Source organism: Patagioenas fasciata, chromosome 17 (assembly GCF_037038585.1).
Source record: "Patagioenas fasciata isolate bPatFas1 chromosome 17, bPatFas1.hap1, whole genome shotgun sequence".
Lineage (NCBI taxonomy): Eukaryota > Metazoa > Chordata > Aves > Columbiformes > Columbidae > Patagioenas > Patagioenas fasciata.
Genome location: NC_092536.1, coordinates 2,222,596 through 2,240,341, shown reverse-complemented (window position 1 = coordinate 2,240,341; position 17,746 = coordinate 2,222,596). Strand labels below are relative to the sequence as shown.

Genomic DNA, 17,746 nt, shown 5'->3' with positions numbered 1-17,746 from the left:
ACCCAACCAAACCAACAACAAAACCCCAAACCAAACCCAAACTTTGGAAATCCCTTTAATATTGAGTTTGATTAGCATAAAGATATAAAAGATCAGAAAAGAACTCCATATTTTCAGTGATTACTGGAGATTCTGGACACTCGGTGTGAGAGACCTTAAGACATCTTGACTTTAAAAACATTCGAAGTACTTATCTACTGAAAATGCGGCCCCTTTGAGCTCTCTGAAACTGGGCTGCACACAAATTATCAAATATTTACAACAACTTCACTCCGAACACGCAGTTCACCACATTATTTCGCTTTTAAACTCCTAGCATTTTTAACACCGAGGGCATACAGCAGTGTGAAAAACCAGCAAGGACTTTTACATCTTGCATCTACTGAAGCGAGGACAAGTTCTGGGTGAAACTTGCTCTAAATTCAGGTGTGCCGCGTTTCCCTGGTCCTTCCACATTTTGTAGCATCATGCAGCTTCACAGCAACACAGAAAGGCGATCAGGGCTGAAGGATTTGGTTTGTTTCAACCCAGTTTGACTGCCAGTGTCTGATCAAGAAAAACACATGTAACTCGTGCTTAAGAAAGAACTGCAGTTATTATGCAAAGCTATTTTTCTTAGGCTTTAATTCGTAAGAAAAATATCTCAGTGTTTGTTCCTGCTTCTCTGGGGAACCCAATTTTCGATGCTCAGATTGTGTGGCCGTCAGCAGCTTTGCCAGCAGCCAGTCCAAGCTCTCATTACTCATTCCCCTTCTCAGACAGAAATGGGGTGGCTGTTGCTTTCTGTTGTTGCAGGTGATTATAGCATCACTCAGCCAGCAACCGCGGCTCCACGCACAAACCCGAGATTTCTAACCTTTTGTCTTCAGCGACAACATCAAGATATTTTCCTATGAGCCTGTAGCAAGCTTTGGCAGAAAAAGAACTGGATTAAACGGTAACATTGAATGGTTTTCACTGCTTGGAAATGTAAGTAGTAAAATGTCCACAATGATGTTGCAATGAACACAGTTACTGTTTCATTGCGTGCTCCACAGGTCAACTAAATGTCTAATTGTAAAAGAGCTATTGCTTGGTTTTTTTGAATGTTAAGAACCCCAGGGATTATCATTAATTCTGGAAGGAAAAATGCAAAGACACCTGTTGGAATCTGGAGATAAGTCACCTTTGATTGCCAAGTGCTTGTATTATTTTCTCATTTCATTCTGTGTACAAAACAAAAGGGGACATGGTGGTGACTCACTCATCTGTCACTTTGTTGGTTGTTGGAAAACAGAAGCCTGCCAGAGCCAGGCCCATGTTTAGCATAATAGCAATAATAATAGTGAGTTGAAGAGCAAGCCAAGTCATTTTTAACCAGCAATTCTGGTTGGAAAATGACCCCGTACCCTAACCCCATGAACTGGGTCCATTTGGCTCTTGCACACGGGCGTGCAGGACACCAGAGCCGGCACACTCACCAGGCTGCTGGGCCACCTGGCCTGGCCCTCGGCACAGACAGGGGCCAACATCACATGCTCTCAAAAATCATAAACAACTGACATCTACAAATGGGAAAAACACCTTGTAGCTTCAGATACCTGTGAGTCAATGAGTTTCTGGAGCATAACAATTATTACGTGTTTACTGGATGAAACATTTTCTTCTGTTAATTGTACAGGCTCACTACAGTTATCAGAACATGAAACGGAATGTAATCTGACTCACTCATTGCAGAATGACTGATCAACAAGCTGTGAACACAACGTCCCTCCCGTCAAAGTTGCCTGAACCACAGAGAACCAAACCAAAGAGCGACCCAGGCAAAGCTGCGAGATGCACAGTTCGTAAGACACCCTGTTCCTCTGAGCCCATACGATAATACTCCAGAATTAGCCCAAGGACAGGTTTTGGTTGGGTTTTTTTAAGTGCTGTCAGTAATGACTCTGGAACAAGACCAAACAGACTACTACTGAAATTTGCTAACGGTATCAGTTTGGGAGCCACTGTCAATAAAGAAGTTTGAACTATTAAGTAAGAACCACCAGATAAAACCAAAGATTCAGGGCAAAGCGATGGAATGAAATGCAGTAACACACAGTGCAAAGTCCCATCATGGGACTGACAGCAAGAATTCCAGCCATCGGGTAAGAGGCCTTCAGCTCCAAACAACAGAGCAAAAGAAAGATCTGGACATCATATTCAGTCACAGAATGAACGTGTGACATTGTACGGAGCAGCCCTGGTCAACCAACCAAAAACCCCAACAACCAGAACCAAACCCATGCACGTATTGTTTGAGATGGAGAAAAACCGTTTCCAGTGGATAAACAGACAACAATGGCCAGGGACAGTATCTGGCATCCTGTAGCCATCTTAGATATCTGTTTTCAAGAAAGACGAATTAAAATCTGGACTGGTAGGTGCCAAGAGATGTTACTGGGAAAATGGAAAGTCTCGTCTATGAGATGAAATTGTAAGAACTTGACCTACCTGGTTTTATGAGACAACATGATATACTTCTGAAAAGGAAAAGGTTGCTTCCAATATCACAATAATCTAAAGGCTTCTCCCTTGTCTAGGAGTAGATTTCATCTGTGATTCACTAATATAATTTTGATTTAAAAGATTCTTCTTCAGAAATGGGTAAAATTCTAATTAAATATTTGAAAAATTGCTGAATAGTGTAATTAAAATTTAAAAGCTACAACGTAGGAGGGCAAAAGCTTTCAACTACTATCTAGCCATCATTTTCACAAAGCCGCCTGGCAGTGGGGTGTTCAGAAGCGCTGTTAAAGGTGAACAGGGCAGCTGATTCTGGCCAACGTGCTCCTGTAAGAAGGGATGGATATTCTCTTTATGTTTTCATCTTTAGTCTTTTCTGTTTGGCTTCCGAGTTCTTCAGGGTGAGGCTATAATTAAATATGTGTTTGCACAGCACTGAGTGCTCAGGTAGCTGAGTCTGAGCTACATATCCAGTCCTAACAGAACATTAACAGCATCAGCCAAAAATTAAATGTTTCAGATACATATATTTATAAGGGCATTAACACCCTAAGCATTTTTTGAGTCCAGCAGTGGCTGGCACTGCCATGACAGCTGATTCCTGTAATTATAAGAAATAAATTTAATGCGGATACAATAGAGATAGCCTCTCTGCTGCAGCAATTGATTTTATTTATTTATTTGCTCTATTTATGCAGCTTCTTATGCTGATGGGATGTAGAGCAGTTTACTTCCTGTCTACATTTTGTTAAATTTTTATAAAGAACATCCGGAGCAAGTTGAAATGATAAATTATCTAAGAGGTATAATGTTAAACTGGTGTTCAGGTTTGGGATACAATTTATTTAATATGACTACCATAAATGTAACTCCTGACAAGGCAAAATGGCTCTAGAGGGTCTGAGGACGAGAGCATGTTCATCTGCAATGGGAGAACGGGTTTACAGTCAATTTTGCTTTGATAACTGCGCTAGGATGTACCAAAACGGACCTTTTAGCAAAATATCATCTTAAATATGAAGCTTGTTACACGTTATATACATGATAAAATATTTCTATTCAAGAAATAAAGAGAACATTTACTTTTTACAGCTACTTTATTAGCCTGGCCTTGTAAAATACATATTCCACTTGTGTTTCATACAGCTGTGGTAACAATGATTGCAAAAAAGGTGGTGCTGGTTTAAGAGGTTATTTTGCTCCACCACTACCAGTGACCCTGTCCTGGAGGTTTCTGACCTCATAATTCCCTGAGATGAAGGATAATGTGATCCTTCTTAATAGCTCACCCACGTTTCTTTAAACAACCTTCATTTGCAGCTGAAAAATGGGTCATTTTGACCTGCACCAACCCAGCTTTGCAGTGCAGAGCAGAGCTGAGTGTCCGCGTGTTTGTGGGAGCGTGGACGGCTCCTCGGTACAAATCATTCTTTGCCTTCGCCACAACCTGTTTGTTGCAAAGTAATGAGCTGGACTCTGGTCACTGGCTCAGTTTAAGCCTGTCATAAATCAGGAGCCGCTTCTCAGAGGGTTTTTTCAACATTTGATTTAAATCTCTCTCTGCCTCACACCTCACTTGACTGTCTTGGGGGCCAATGTTGACCTGCTTAAGGATAATAAATAACAGACCAAAACCAGAGAGACAATGGAAGCTCAGTTGCTGATACAAGTCTGTAATTCACTATTTACCATCCACCTTTTCCTGCTAAAATATGGCTGGGAGGGACAGAAGGTTGTCTTAAGAGTTCTTGCCTCTGCCAAGCTGACTGCAATCGCAACACTGCACCATTCATCGAGTTTCAAATCCCATCTTTTCTTCCTGTCCATTTCTGTTCTCTAATAATACAGTTATTTTTTAGGCTGACGCTGATTAGGTTATAACCATACCTAAGGGCTACACCAATAATGGGTTTATCAACCCTGGGACCAACATCTCCCCCTGTGAGATTTATGAAACAGGTGTTTTGCCCTGATTTATTAATAAATTATTATATAGAGGAAAGGCAAAAAAAATAGGTTTAGGGTATGAACACAGGTAATTTACAAATTCAGAGCTGGTTCAGTTAAGAACCAGCCCAGGTATTCAATTATTCACCATTTTTATTATTTACAGAGCAGATTTCAACGTATCCATTTACCAGCATGTCGTATCTGCCCTCTGCCTCTCCCAGCAGGGATTATCTTGTATGTACACAGATGGCTACACAGCTCGTCTGTCTCTCATCCTCACCTAATCATTAAGGTTCGACAAAAGGTGAACACCACAATTATGAAAGAGCTGACAGTGTTTAAAAAGCAACAATAATCAATAGCAGCAAATGTACAAGTTGAGTGATTAAACCTGTGCTATTCATCAGCTAACAAAATGAGAGTGAAATAAACCAGGAAGAAACACCAGAGAAGTCAAGTAGGAGCTGGAAGCTGATTCTTCAGGATGCCAATAAAAAATAATGGCATATTCCAGGAGATTCAGGCATATATTCTCACTGGCTGTCACACTGCATTGCCGGTCCTCGACTCGGAAAACCTCAGCAGTTTAGCATGTTCAAGACAGTTAATTAACAAATGGACCATAAGCCTTTTTAAGACCATATTTCAAAGGTCTTAAGAGGTGCTAGGGTTTCCGTCTCAGTGGATACCCTATTACTACAGGTGAAATTTAAGAGAAAGATGTTGAAAGAAAATTAATAAGTATGTTAGTTGACAGCAAAGGACAACATAGAAGGCTTTTGCTTCTTCACTATTTACTTCTGATTTATATTTTTTTCAAAGTGACGATTTTTCAATAATTACCACGGGGTAATCCTCTGGCATTCCTTATCCAGAACTCTCCACCCAGAATCAACCATATCAGCCTTTATAAAACACCCCACAGCTTTTCTTCTCAATATCCCTGAGTGCTCTGCCGTGATTTGTGTTGCTGTTATTGGTGTAGGACCCCGCAGAGGTCTCAGCAGCTGGAGAAAGGTGAGTACAGCAAGTGTCCTGATGCTGCAATACATTCCAGTCTTTCCATTGCAGCATTTTATAACTCAATAAAAGAAAACAGGAGGCTCTAAATCGGCCAATCTTCTGCTTTCCAATTTACAAATCCTTAATAGCCTGCAAAAGACTACAGAAAACAAAGATGGTGCAGAGGTGGGTGTGCTGGTCTATTAAAAAAATAAAAGCTCTGCCTATGTTAAAGCAGTAAAATTGTTCTTTTGACAAATTAACCTGTAATTGAAATATTCAACAGCGTTTCTGTTTGGTGCTTCTAAACATGAAATTACACGTTCCGCTAAGAAGCCCAGCAAAACTAACTCAAATTAAGCCCAGCCTCCAGAAACAGAAATAACATAACACTTTGTTGTCATTGTGGTTTTTCCTACATGGAAGAGTAGATTTTATTTTTCATTTTAAATTTGTAAATTACAAGCTGACTTTGCTAAGATCACAGGGAAGTCTGAAATACCAAACTAATCTAAGTTCCACATCTTGAAAGATCTGGCACCGGAACCATCATTTCTGAAGCATGAAGTGAAGTACTACGAGGATTTAGAGATTTGTGATATCCCAGAGTTTCCTTCCTGCCCCTGCAGTTAATGCACAGAGGTTAAAACTATTCCCGGTCTGTCAGTAATACGGGGACCCACGCCTTTTATCTTTGCTTTATCTCTCACCCATTATCCCAACACCTGTTGCCTTATAAAATGCAACATACTGATAACTTTATAGATTTCATGTGACCTTTGAGCACAGAATTTTGTGCTTCTGGAAAATAGACCTTTTATTTTTTTCATCTTTTAATGGAAATAGAGTGAGTTGAAATGTAGCAACTGCCAGGATAATCTATTGTTGTTCTTATGAACTATTTTTTGCCACTATATCACTTGATACTAAAGCAATCACGGATTTTCGGCATGTATGAGAAGAATTAGTGGTTTTTGCAAGCATTGGAACCACTAGGAAAGAAATCTTTTATCATTTCATTAAAGGATGGAGTGAATAAAAACCCCTCCATCTCAGATCATGTAAATCAGATCAGCTTTACAGCCTTAGCCCTCAATGCTCCAGAACTCGTGACTGCACATTGGGGTCCCATCTCCAGACCCGAAAGTCTCTTCTCCCATCACCAAACCACAGAGATCCCCCAGTATCCAGGAGCAGGAACCAGCCCATGAAAGCAGTCATGCAAAACCAAGGCGTTCGTTACACAACTCTGATTTGTTAGATGGCCACAATACCCATTGGAGAGAGCTCCCTCAGCTGTGATATGCACCTTGCTAACAAAAACATGAGCCGTTACAAAAGAGAAGAAATACTTTTGGTGAAATCATCACAGAATCTGAGTAGTTCTACAGTTGGTAAATCACAGTAACAGCCAGTTCTGCGAGTCTGGAAGGACAGAGAACACCTCCAACCTTCAATAAGGGCATCATTAACTGGCTATCACTAGGTAAACATCCAGGTTACATTTTTTGAAATGCTCTGAGATTGACTTTTCTCTTTCTTTGAGTGCAAAATAATAATGAGTCAGTATTTTTGAACAGATTACCTAAGAACAAAAGTGGGGCTCAGCAGACCTTAAAGCAGTGTACTTCACCCCAACAATGAAGAGATGTAAAAGGGAGAGAAGAGGAAACTCGCAAAATTTCTGTTTGTATTTGGAATTTGGATATCTAAGAGCGTGTTTAGGTCGGAACAAGGCTAAAGAATCAGGTATTTTTCAGGCTCTAGGCTTTGCATTGTGCCAGCGAGGCAACCCACTTGAATGCACTTATGTAGAACCGTTGGCTATGTACCGGATTTTGTGTTCCCAAGGTAATTGAAAATGACTCTGAAGTCATGCTATGTTTTCTATTTTGCTCCTCACTTTTAAATGAATATGGAGTTAGAATTCGAAAAGGGGTGATTCAGGAAGTCCTTAAACCAAATGTAAGAGTACTTGTGAGTGAAGTAAGACATACAGCACATTGGACTGAGTTCTCAATACTGGAAATGCCACCAAATCAGCTGCTCCCTCCAAGAAGTCAGCGTGTTGGTCAACGGGAGCACAACTGTGCCTTCCATGGGCACCTGTGGTTTCCCCTCATGCTCTTCCACTGCTAAAGGAAGGAAACTTCAAAAGTCAGCATCTATTTCTGAAGGTGCTGAAACTTTCTGTGTCCCACCCCCCGCTTTCAGCAGATCATTTGCATTTGCCAGACGCTTGAGGTGTAAAGCAATATTAACAACTTGCAGAATGCCAGACATTTTCTTACCATAGCCAAAGGGAGAACTCCTACCAGGTCCTTCTGGCTTATGTAGATCTTGGAGATTCCCAGATCAGATGTTGTGTCTCCAGGATATTCCACCTGCCATGTGATGAGCTGGGTCCCAGGTACGTCAGGTAGCTCTTCAATTTCAAAATCAATCTGCAGGATTTCAGAGAAAGGACCATCCGCACTGCCAGAGGGAAAGAAAAAGAGACATTCCATTCACATCACTGATAAGCCAGCAATATAATTGCTTTTATATTAATAAAACTTCGGATTAAGGCTCTTTCAAAGAGACAATTTGGTGGGATGGCGGATTTAATAATGAATTAATCACTTGCACTTGTCTTAAGATTTTGGGGTATTTTCCATACTTACAAGTGGCTTAGTAACACTCTGTGCCACGGATCACTAACCATTGCTCCATTTCACAGGTGGAGAATCAAAACCAAATCAAGGCTAAAGCCTAAAAACCTGACTCTGTAGCTCTCTCTTTAACAAGCACATTGCATTTTCCTCCCTGTTAAAGCAACACATGAGGAAATCTGAAGGGAATCGCTCCCTGAAACAGGAAACCAGTGCATTAAAAGTCTTTTCTGCTTTTTAAAAAGGGAGACATGGGAGAGAGGTCAAAGCTCAGGATGGGGTCGGTGAACCAGGGCAGCGGGAAGCAGAGGATCGGAATTAATTTTTGGCTGCAGTGCTTCCTCGCTGTGAATGTCTGTCTGAAGCTCCTTTTGTCCTCTGCTGAACTAGGAATTATGGCTAATTTAGTTTTTGAGGGGAGAGGAGAGTTACAAAACTGGATTATTTAATATTACTATTTGCCAATCCTGCCAGGATCCTTGAGTAACAAAACCAAAGAGCTACTAAATGTGACTCTCCAGAATACTCTGGCAATATACTGATACCTTAGCAATGCTACTTTGTCTTTACATGCTGTCCTTCCTAAGGTTACATGGTTCATATAAGTGAAAACCATAAAGCCGAAATGTAAAGAGGTAAAACTGGAAAAGGGCTCATCGATGCAATTCCGGCAAAGCTTGTTATAAAATCAGCCACCGTATAGAAAACAACGCAGTGAAGTTTCTATTGTGTTCCTTGCCAAGGTGAGCTCCACAGTCCAGTGGCGTTTATAGAGACAAGAAAATATTCCATTTACTGTAAAGTTGTTGAGGAATGCAGAATTTCTTAGCAGTGCAGAAATCCAGGGGACGCTGAGAATGACAGAGCTTTTACTTCTAAAGCACCAAAGGCCAAATAGATCCTCAGTATTTGTGTGGAGGGGAAGGAGCGGAGTTTCTTTCAGGGGGATAATACTCCAGGAGAGAAATCACAGCACAGCTCTCAGTGTAAGGACACTTAGAGTGGAGAGTGTAACCAGAGGAAAGGGGAAACATTTCAGCAACTGATTAGAGAAGTGCAGAATGTGCCCAAAACCCAGCAGGTTTTCCCAGCTGATGTGCAAAACCAGCTAAAACTAGGCTATTTTTTATGAAGACCGGTTATGACAACAGGCCCGCTTTGGGATTTTTCCCAAAATACTAACAGATTTCTATTATGCTGGCTAAATCAAATGCTTTATCCAAAGCTACTGCTTGAAGAGTTTAATCTGATCATCTTTAAGGTTCAGATTTTAATGGAGGTATTGAGTCCTTGCTATCCTGGATGGAATTTAAAAGGAGCCTCTGTGTTTCCAAAGTGAAACGCATTGTGTTCAATTTCTCATTTCTTCATATCAGGAGAAAAAAAAAGCACAGTTTCTAAACCAGCACTGAATGCAGTCTTACTTCATGCTGACCTAGGTAGGATCAGAAAGCTGCTTTATGCAGCTGCGGCTATTGAAACTCAGTTACCTTAATTGCATGAGCAGGAACGGGTAATGCATTGCCTATAAATACTTGGCAGTCATCCTGGTTTGTACAGTATGTTCTACCACAGTTTCTGTGTTTGAAGAACTAATTGAATCTTAGTATAATGAACCATAGTTTTGCGATTCTGTTCAGGGTGCCTTTCGTTATTATCGCACTGGTGTCTGTGACCACCAGTCACCGGCTTTGCAGAATTGCTGCTGTCACCAGAACGTGGCCCGGAGCAGCAGTGAGGCAACTGCTGAGCGGGGCAGAACACCACCAAAAACGCAATGCTTGCCAAAAAACGCAATCAGCTTAATCTTCTCCTGGTATGTGGGGGATTAGGAAAAAAGGAATAAAATGATCAGGACATGGGAAAACAAAGGAGAGAGTGAAAGGCAGTGGAAAAGATGGGGAGGGAGAACTCAAGCATGGCCTTTATGTTCTTGAACTACAGCTTCCATAAGGCACAACTACAGTAACCCCAAAAGAACGGAAAACATTACTTGTAATTCCTCGTTTAGAGCAGGTATTTTAATGAAGCATTTCTTGCAGCAAAAAGACCCCACTTTGCTTCCATATATGATGGTGATGGCTATTACTTGAGATAGTTCGCTCTTAGAAATACTAAACACCTCCCAATGACAAGATTACAAAGCACCTCAAAAATCAATAAGAATCTCATTACTGCTAATAAGGATATATTAAAAAAATGTGAAAGTATTGCATGACCTATAATCAGACCCAGGCTGTCAGCACCAGGTCAGGAACTTTTGATTAATTACTTTACTCATCATTTACTATGATGATCCTTCCATGTGCAAGTCCCATGCATTTGTGTCCCCAATTTACAGCCTTCCTAAGCAACGTTTAGTAATTGGAATCTTTCAACGGAGAAGCCAAAAACTTACCCTCTGAAAATACAATTAAAAAATATAAATAGAGAGCTTTGGACAAATAGAATTCATTACCAGAATTCAGTCACATAAAAGTATTTGTGACTTTTCAAGTCAAGGCCGCTTTGTACAATAGGAATATTTCTACAGCCTAGTCAGTCATTGCTACTAAAAATGAGGCGCACACTTTATGGTCTCTAGAATGCAATAGCATGTTGGCACCTTGTCTTTGCTGGCGCTAAATCACTATTGCTTTCAAGAGTACAACAACAGTATTAGTTACAATAGGAGAGGCTACAGGATTAGAAAGTTTAGGACGGACAGCACAGGCACGTTCATGCTATATTTCTTAATCTTTCTTTTATTTCCTATCTAATAAAAGATCAAGCAGCTCTGACAAATTAAGAGCAATGGGAAACTCCATCCAGTGTTTAGGAGAGTGTTTCCTGCCTCTATGGAGTCATTCCGCACCTGCTTGTCCTGACACACTCCTGACCAAGGCAAAATTAAAAATAAAATTAAAATAATAATCAAAACCTCTCTCTCTGCCCATTCACCAGAGCCCTTTCCAACCCGAGAGGCTGCTCTCAAGGCCACTGCTAACACCTGTGCTACTGTGCTGAGTTTTTATAGAGAACGAACCAGCCAGTCTTTGGGGTCTCTAGGGATGCTGTATGTCCTGCAAGACCCAATTTTCAAGAGGAGACTCTGTAAATCCAAGAATAGCTACTGGATGTTGGCAGTTCTTGTCAGTTTGAGTGTCCCATTCCCAACTTCACTAGCTGTGGTATTGGCTTTGATCTTTATATAATGCTCACAAACCAAGATTCATTCTGAACCTACTAAAATGACCGGGCATGTCATGTTTCTCATAGTACAATGTATAAAGTTTTATCACTGTCTTTAGAAGGCTATAACAGACACAAGAAGCCAAAAGCCATAAATATGCTGAATAAGATATATCATAGAAATGTTAATGAAAGAGCCTTGGGCAGAAGAAAGAAGGTAATCTTTATTCTTTTCTACTGCTGCACACATACCCAAGTCTCCCATCCATCTCAGGGTATCAAATTCTGTGGCCTGACAATCTGCACAGGCCAAGCTGAGAGGTGGAGCAGCTCCCCAAAGGAAGAAATGGCTCCAGACCTAACTGGAAAAAGTTTCTAGCATGAGAAAAGGGAGAGAGCAGCACAGCCGACCCCAGAACACCTACGGGAGCTGTGAAAACCATCATCCCCAGCATGCAGCTCAGTGCTGTCTTCCCCCTAAATAGTGAAGGGGGCTGAGGAAAGAAAATCAGGAGAGCAAACTAGAAGAAATTAAGACAAAAAATTGCAAAGAGAAAAAGAAAAATGACCCTGTTGCAGAAGGATGCCAGAGATAGAGAAGTAGAAAATGAACTTCTGTGAAATGGAGATAAAAGGAGAAATGACAGCAAAATAAACCTCCAAGGCTTGGAGTGCATAGATGTTTTTTGAGAAACACCTACAAACTTCAGATGAAAGGGAAATGGAGACAATAGCCAAAAAAAGAAATAAAAAATGAGTCAGTCTTTCCACCCAAATTTACAGTCGAGAAAGGATTCGGATACACTTTCAGTTTGTCTTCACCCAGAAAAGATTGCTTGTCTAGTCTTTGCCGAATTCTTAACAAATACCCTCAACTTTGGTTTCAGGGAAGTGCATAATTTTATTTATGGGGATTTTTTGTTTGTTTTAAGAAGCCTTTAGATGAGAGTCAAGCTGTTGTGGCAGGGGGACACATTTGCATTCCTCTCCATATTTGCCAGAGACAGAGATCACCTCTCTTCTGCATAAACAGGTACTTGCAATGCAATCAGCGGCTTCTGCTGGCATGTTTGGTAGCATCCTCAAAATTATGTGTATAGGATGTGTAAGTAAAAAACGTGGGACCACTGACAAGGAGACCATACTACTGACATCTGAGGAGTAAAGAGCATGGAGGAGAAAGGAGTACTAAGTGTTATAAGCTGATTTATTTGGGCTTTTCTTTGTTGCCCATCACCACACAATAAGCCATTCCTTTAGAAATGCTGGTAACTTCTTCCAGTTCAACCAGGGGTGACTTCAAAATCTCTCTGCAAGAAATAAGGGGTGCAAACTTCACATCCACATTTAATCTCTTTTTTAATGTGTTTTCTGTGCATTCTATTTTTAACTTCAGCAACCAAAAGGTGCTGCCTTAGGTGTCCTGTGCGGGTCTGTCCTAAACCAACGCGCACACTTGTGCTCGGGCCAGGCTTGAACTCGTCAGCGCAATACGGGAAGACGAAGCAGAGAGCAGCATCCCCGGACGTGCCGTCTTTGGAAGTTCACGTCTCCGGGTTGGGATTCTTCTACCAGTCTCACGTACAAAAACCATAAACTAAACCCCCTCAAAACAGTCTTACAGGAAAAGCGACATTATTTTATTGAATCTGACTCTATTTTCCTTCTGCTTTCTGAGCCAGAGTGAAATCAGTGAATATTTTCCAGCTTTTTAAAGAAAAGGTTTTATATGGGATAAAAATTGCAGAATTTCAGGGGATTATTTTATTCCTGCAACTAGGATTTAAGGTAAAAATCAAATATTGCAAGATCTGACATTAAACATAAGACGCTAACAGCATGATATTGCTTTTCACCAGCTGAGGAGCTGGCTGGGCTCCAGAACGTGAGCTCAGCGTATCCAGTGCTTGAGCTCTCCAATTCACTCCATAGGTGGGAATCTGGCTGGCAACGCCTGCAGGATTTCCACCCCTCCTTTGCAGGTCAGAATTAAATGCCTGAGTTTACTGGAAAAGTTAGAATATTAAATGTTTTTGTTTTAATTAAAAAACCCCAAACGATATGGTGCAACACCTGCACGGTATGTTCCCAGCGCACCAGTATGTACGTACTTTACACATCAGTCCCTGGTCCCAGTTTAAACAAATGGCAATATTTTAAGCAGAAAAGAGGCACACAGCGTGGGACCCAGACCTTCCCAATGTCAGAGATGGTCTGCTGAAAAACCAGGATCTGTAGAATCCAGCCTGCTATATTACAGCAAAGACCATTCTTCACCATTGATATATCCAGATAAGGTGATACATACAGCAATACTTTACATTTTAATTTTCTTCATTGTCATCTTACTATTAAAAATTCAGTGATGAGGAGGCTGAAAAGTCATTTGTCTTCAGGAGTCGGTGTATGAAGGGAACCCAACCAGCAAGAAAAATCACAAAAATTGAGTCTGCTAATCGCATAATAAAGTTAGTTGGAAAAATGGATCCATGTCTCTGGAGCGGGACATCACAGTGCTGGCTGGGAAATATTGGCTGAATTATTTATTTGACTTTTTTTTTGCTATTTTCAAATAAATTATTCACTCTACAATTTTCCAGCTGTTGATAGCACTTTTTCCAAATAACTCAAACCATTCAAAAGTGGGTAAAAATTAGCAAACCTTTTAATATAATATAAATTTGAAAAATATTTTCCCCCCAAGTCAGCATTTCAGTTCAGAACCATCAATCTGAGCGTCTCTTGACATAGTAAATCCAGTGATAATTTACCGCATTGTGCTGAGGGAATGGTAAATCGACATTGACTCTATTACATCTAGTCTAATAATCATTCAATAAATTATTCAACAGAGTAGTCAGTAAACATCAAGTACTTTTGAAACAGCCCAATCATGAGGCAACGGCAGAAAACCCCAGTTACTGTGCAGGTGGGACTGAACTGCAGGGCTAAGAAACCAGTTTTACTGACAGTACGAACTCTGATAAACCACCCCAAATACATTGACTATTTGGGTTTCTCTACCTGCTGGTTATTGTTGTCCTCAACGTAAAAATAACAATAATTATAACTCACATAGAAGTGTGATAAAAATGCAAAAGAGCACACCAGGCATACAACTGGAAATGATCATCATTAATTGGTAAAGCTTCTATAGGATACAACTAAGGCTGAGACACCTGCAGAAAGTGGTGGTTGCTGTCTGAACTGAGTGTTCCTGAAAATACCCTTACATGTTCCACTCACACGACAATTTCCAGCCTGTTGACACTGCCACTATCACTTCGCTACCACTCCATCCTGGAAATGGAAGAGACCTTTTGCTGCACGAACCTGACATGGATCAGCAGGACGTGAGATCCAGTGTTTTCATATTAAAAAACTACAGGGCCACTGCTGCAAGTATTTGCTGTTGAGTAATCCCAGCGTACTAAATCATGACATCAAGTGCTGTGCTCACAACACTGCCCTGCAGCCAAATACATTCTTCATCCTGCAAATATTTATCCACCTAAAACCCCTTATACAAATGAACAGCAAATTTATACTTATGCATAAATGTATGCGGGATTAGACTTGCTGAATTCAGGTTAAGTCTTTTTTAGTAATTATTTATCCCTGAAAGGCAACCACTTAGACGAAATTATCTGCTTATGTGCTATTCGAGAGTTTCCCTTGAGCTCCAGAATTTTGTTTAACAAAGGCAATAGGGCTTTGTTCCCTGATGACCACATGCAAGCCCAAGCAAAGTCCTTGGCTCCCATGGATGTCTGTGCCCACGCAGGAGACCCAGCTCAGTATCTGGTGCACAACCAGCCCTGTCACTGTTATGCAAAATTAAGCTGAACAGAGAGATAAGCCAGTCACTGACCCCTGGTCCTGTGAGATCCGCTCCTCTGCCAACGGGAACACGAGGAATCTGTATAAACAGAATTCTGCGTCCTACAGAGCACCTATCACGGGGTCTACAGCATCATTTTGCAGGCAGTGATCACAGTTTTGGGCGGAAGCCATCAAAGGGGCTACGAGGTGCACAAGGGTAAAAATCTTACTCCCCTAACTCCATCCGTTATTTCCTTTCCTGTTTTCATGCTCTCACTCATCTTCTGAAATACACACCTGATAAATCTCTTCCATAAACTTATAATGTCTGTCAGTGCTTATTTTTATTTTTCTAGCAAATGTAATACATTTAAAAGGTTCAAGCAAGGAATCACCAGCCTGAACATGTTGAGAAACTTGTCTAAAAGGTACTTCTAGAGTGAATCTCCCTGAGTCCTGATAATTTACCAGGCTAAGTTATTACACCAGTTTTGCATTCACATCAAAGATGCAGGGTTGTGCTGCTTGATGATCCACGCTTCAGACAGCAGTTGCTCTCCCTCATGTCCAACTTGGTCATTTGACTTTGGAATCCAAAACTATTTTAAAATTATCTCCCACACCCACTTTTTTAAAATTTAATTGCAGTCTTAAATTCAGAGCGGAAGGCTCGGCATGTTAGCACATAGCTCTGTTCACGTCTCCAAGGTCGGGTCTATACCAAACTTTTTTACAGTGTCCACACTGGTTCAACAGATGCCATTCTATCTAAAAGCAGCATTACATTTCACAAGACTCAAGGCCTCAATCTATTTCAAAATTAGTGGCTTCTTCGGAGAGATCTGCCAAGGCATATCCAATATATGAGATTAATATCCTCAACTATAGGAACTTCCTCTGCCACGATCTATTCAGCAAGTATTTCTGCTGAATGTTACAAGTGACTTTACAAAATATTCCGTCCAAGTTTAATTGAAAGACAATGTTAATATGCCATGATAAAAAAAGCTCATTTCACAAACGAATTCTTATGGTGAAAATAATGGATCTGGAGGTATGCTAAGAAAGGTGATACCAAGAGACTACATTTACTAAAAGCTGAAAATTAAACAGCACCATGTTCTACCAGGCTATTTCCAAGCCTGTCTGTCCTACAGCAAAACAGTATCTGATCACCAGCACTAAATGGAAAATGCCACCTCTGCTTTTCATCCATTCACCTTCACAATCCCATTTGTGAGCTGCTCCGCGCTCGTGAGCTTCAGCACAACCAACCTGCTTAAAACGCAGCATCTATTTCATCAATGTCATTGGTACCTATTGTACTATAGCGGAAAATGAGACCCTCATGAAAATAGCATACAATATAGGAAAGGTACTAAAGATCTGACTGATAATATAAACATGAAAATTTTAGTAAAATATATAACTACATACAGAAAGTCACGTTGTTCTCCACCATTTTTTATCAATTGAAGATGACTAAATGCATATACATATATCGATCTGTTTTGTATACTGTATACGTTAAAGTTGGCAGCATGGAACAGATATCTCTGGGCATACAATGCAGTATGTACATTTGTTTCGCTTTATTAACATATTTCAGCCTTGACCTTGTTGGCTAAGAGGTGCACCCATTAAAACACTTGGGCTTTACCCATCAAGACCCACAGTGCCCCTCCCTGCTCCAGCTGTGCACAGGTTTGGTATTGCAGCAGATGTTTCCCCTCTGTACACCTTGGGATCGTCTGACAGCCATGATGAAATCGTACAGACAGATGATGATCCAGGTCTGCAGTTGAGTCCTAGGCCCTGTCAAATCAAATCACAGTTTTTGATGTTCTTCTGACATTAAAAATTATGTGAGTTCAAAAGCTCACAGAACTCGAGTTCCCATTAGCATGAACTGTTCCATTAAGTCAAGCAGCATCATTATTTTGGGTCTCATTGCATCCAGTATTGACACACCTGACTTTTCACCACTTTGAGCCCGGGGTGCACCTGAGCTCGGAAGGACTGGTGACATATAAGGGGAGATGTGTATCCTATGTCCTGGCAAACCCTGGATACTCTCTGAGGAACTACAAACTAGTAAGAGCAAGTTATGATTGTGGCTATGATGCTGCCAGAGAATTAACCAATAAAAGGTGTACTGAGAGCAGCAAACTATCCCCAGAGCAGGTAACAGCAACAATTTGCACCAATTTACACAGGTGAGTGCGTCAGCATCCTTTGGTGAGGTCTACCTTTTCTACCTGACAATCGCTTATGAAGCAATCCTGATCTTATTTATGCAAATGGTCCAGGAGCTGCTAAAGCAAACACGAAGACCAGCTGTCTGTAAACGAGCTACGATCAGTCATTCTAGATGACAAAAATTCAGCACAGGAAGGAAGACAGAGCTGCATTTAGGTGCTGTTCTGCACAGAAGAGATCTTGGCCCATATGGATAGTTCCCTGCTACTGCAACCATCGCATCATATAATCTCTACATAAACTTATCAAGCTCCATTTTGAAAGCACTTAGGGATTTTAAATGCCTGTTTCCCTGAAAGGCTCTTCCAGAACCTGATTATTCTAATGGTTAAAGCAGTCAGAGGAGACACCCTGGCTGGAACTGGAACCTCGTATGAGCCATTGCTCAGTGACCAGAGCACAGCACC

General features: G+C 40.9%; 1 protein-coding gene across 3 annotated transcripts in view; it reads right to left on the bottom strand.

Moving 5' to 3' along the window:
• Nucleotides 1-17,746, bottom strand: part of TMEM132D (transmembrane protein 132D) — a 203,609-nt gene that overhangs the window by 74,363 nt on the left and 111,500 nt on the right. For all 3 annotated transcript variants that reach the window (XR_011741702.1, XM_065851960.2, XM_071816052.1), the window contains one exon: nt 7,728-7,911. Coding sequence is in view for 2 of the 3 variants with exons in the window: in XM_065851960.2 (XP_065708032.1) it covers nt 7,728-7,911 (184 nt within the window). In the remaining variant the exon portion in view is untranslated. The remainder of the gene's footprint in view (nt 1-7,727; nt 7,912-17,746) is intronic.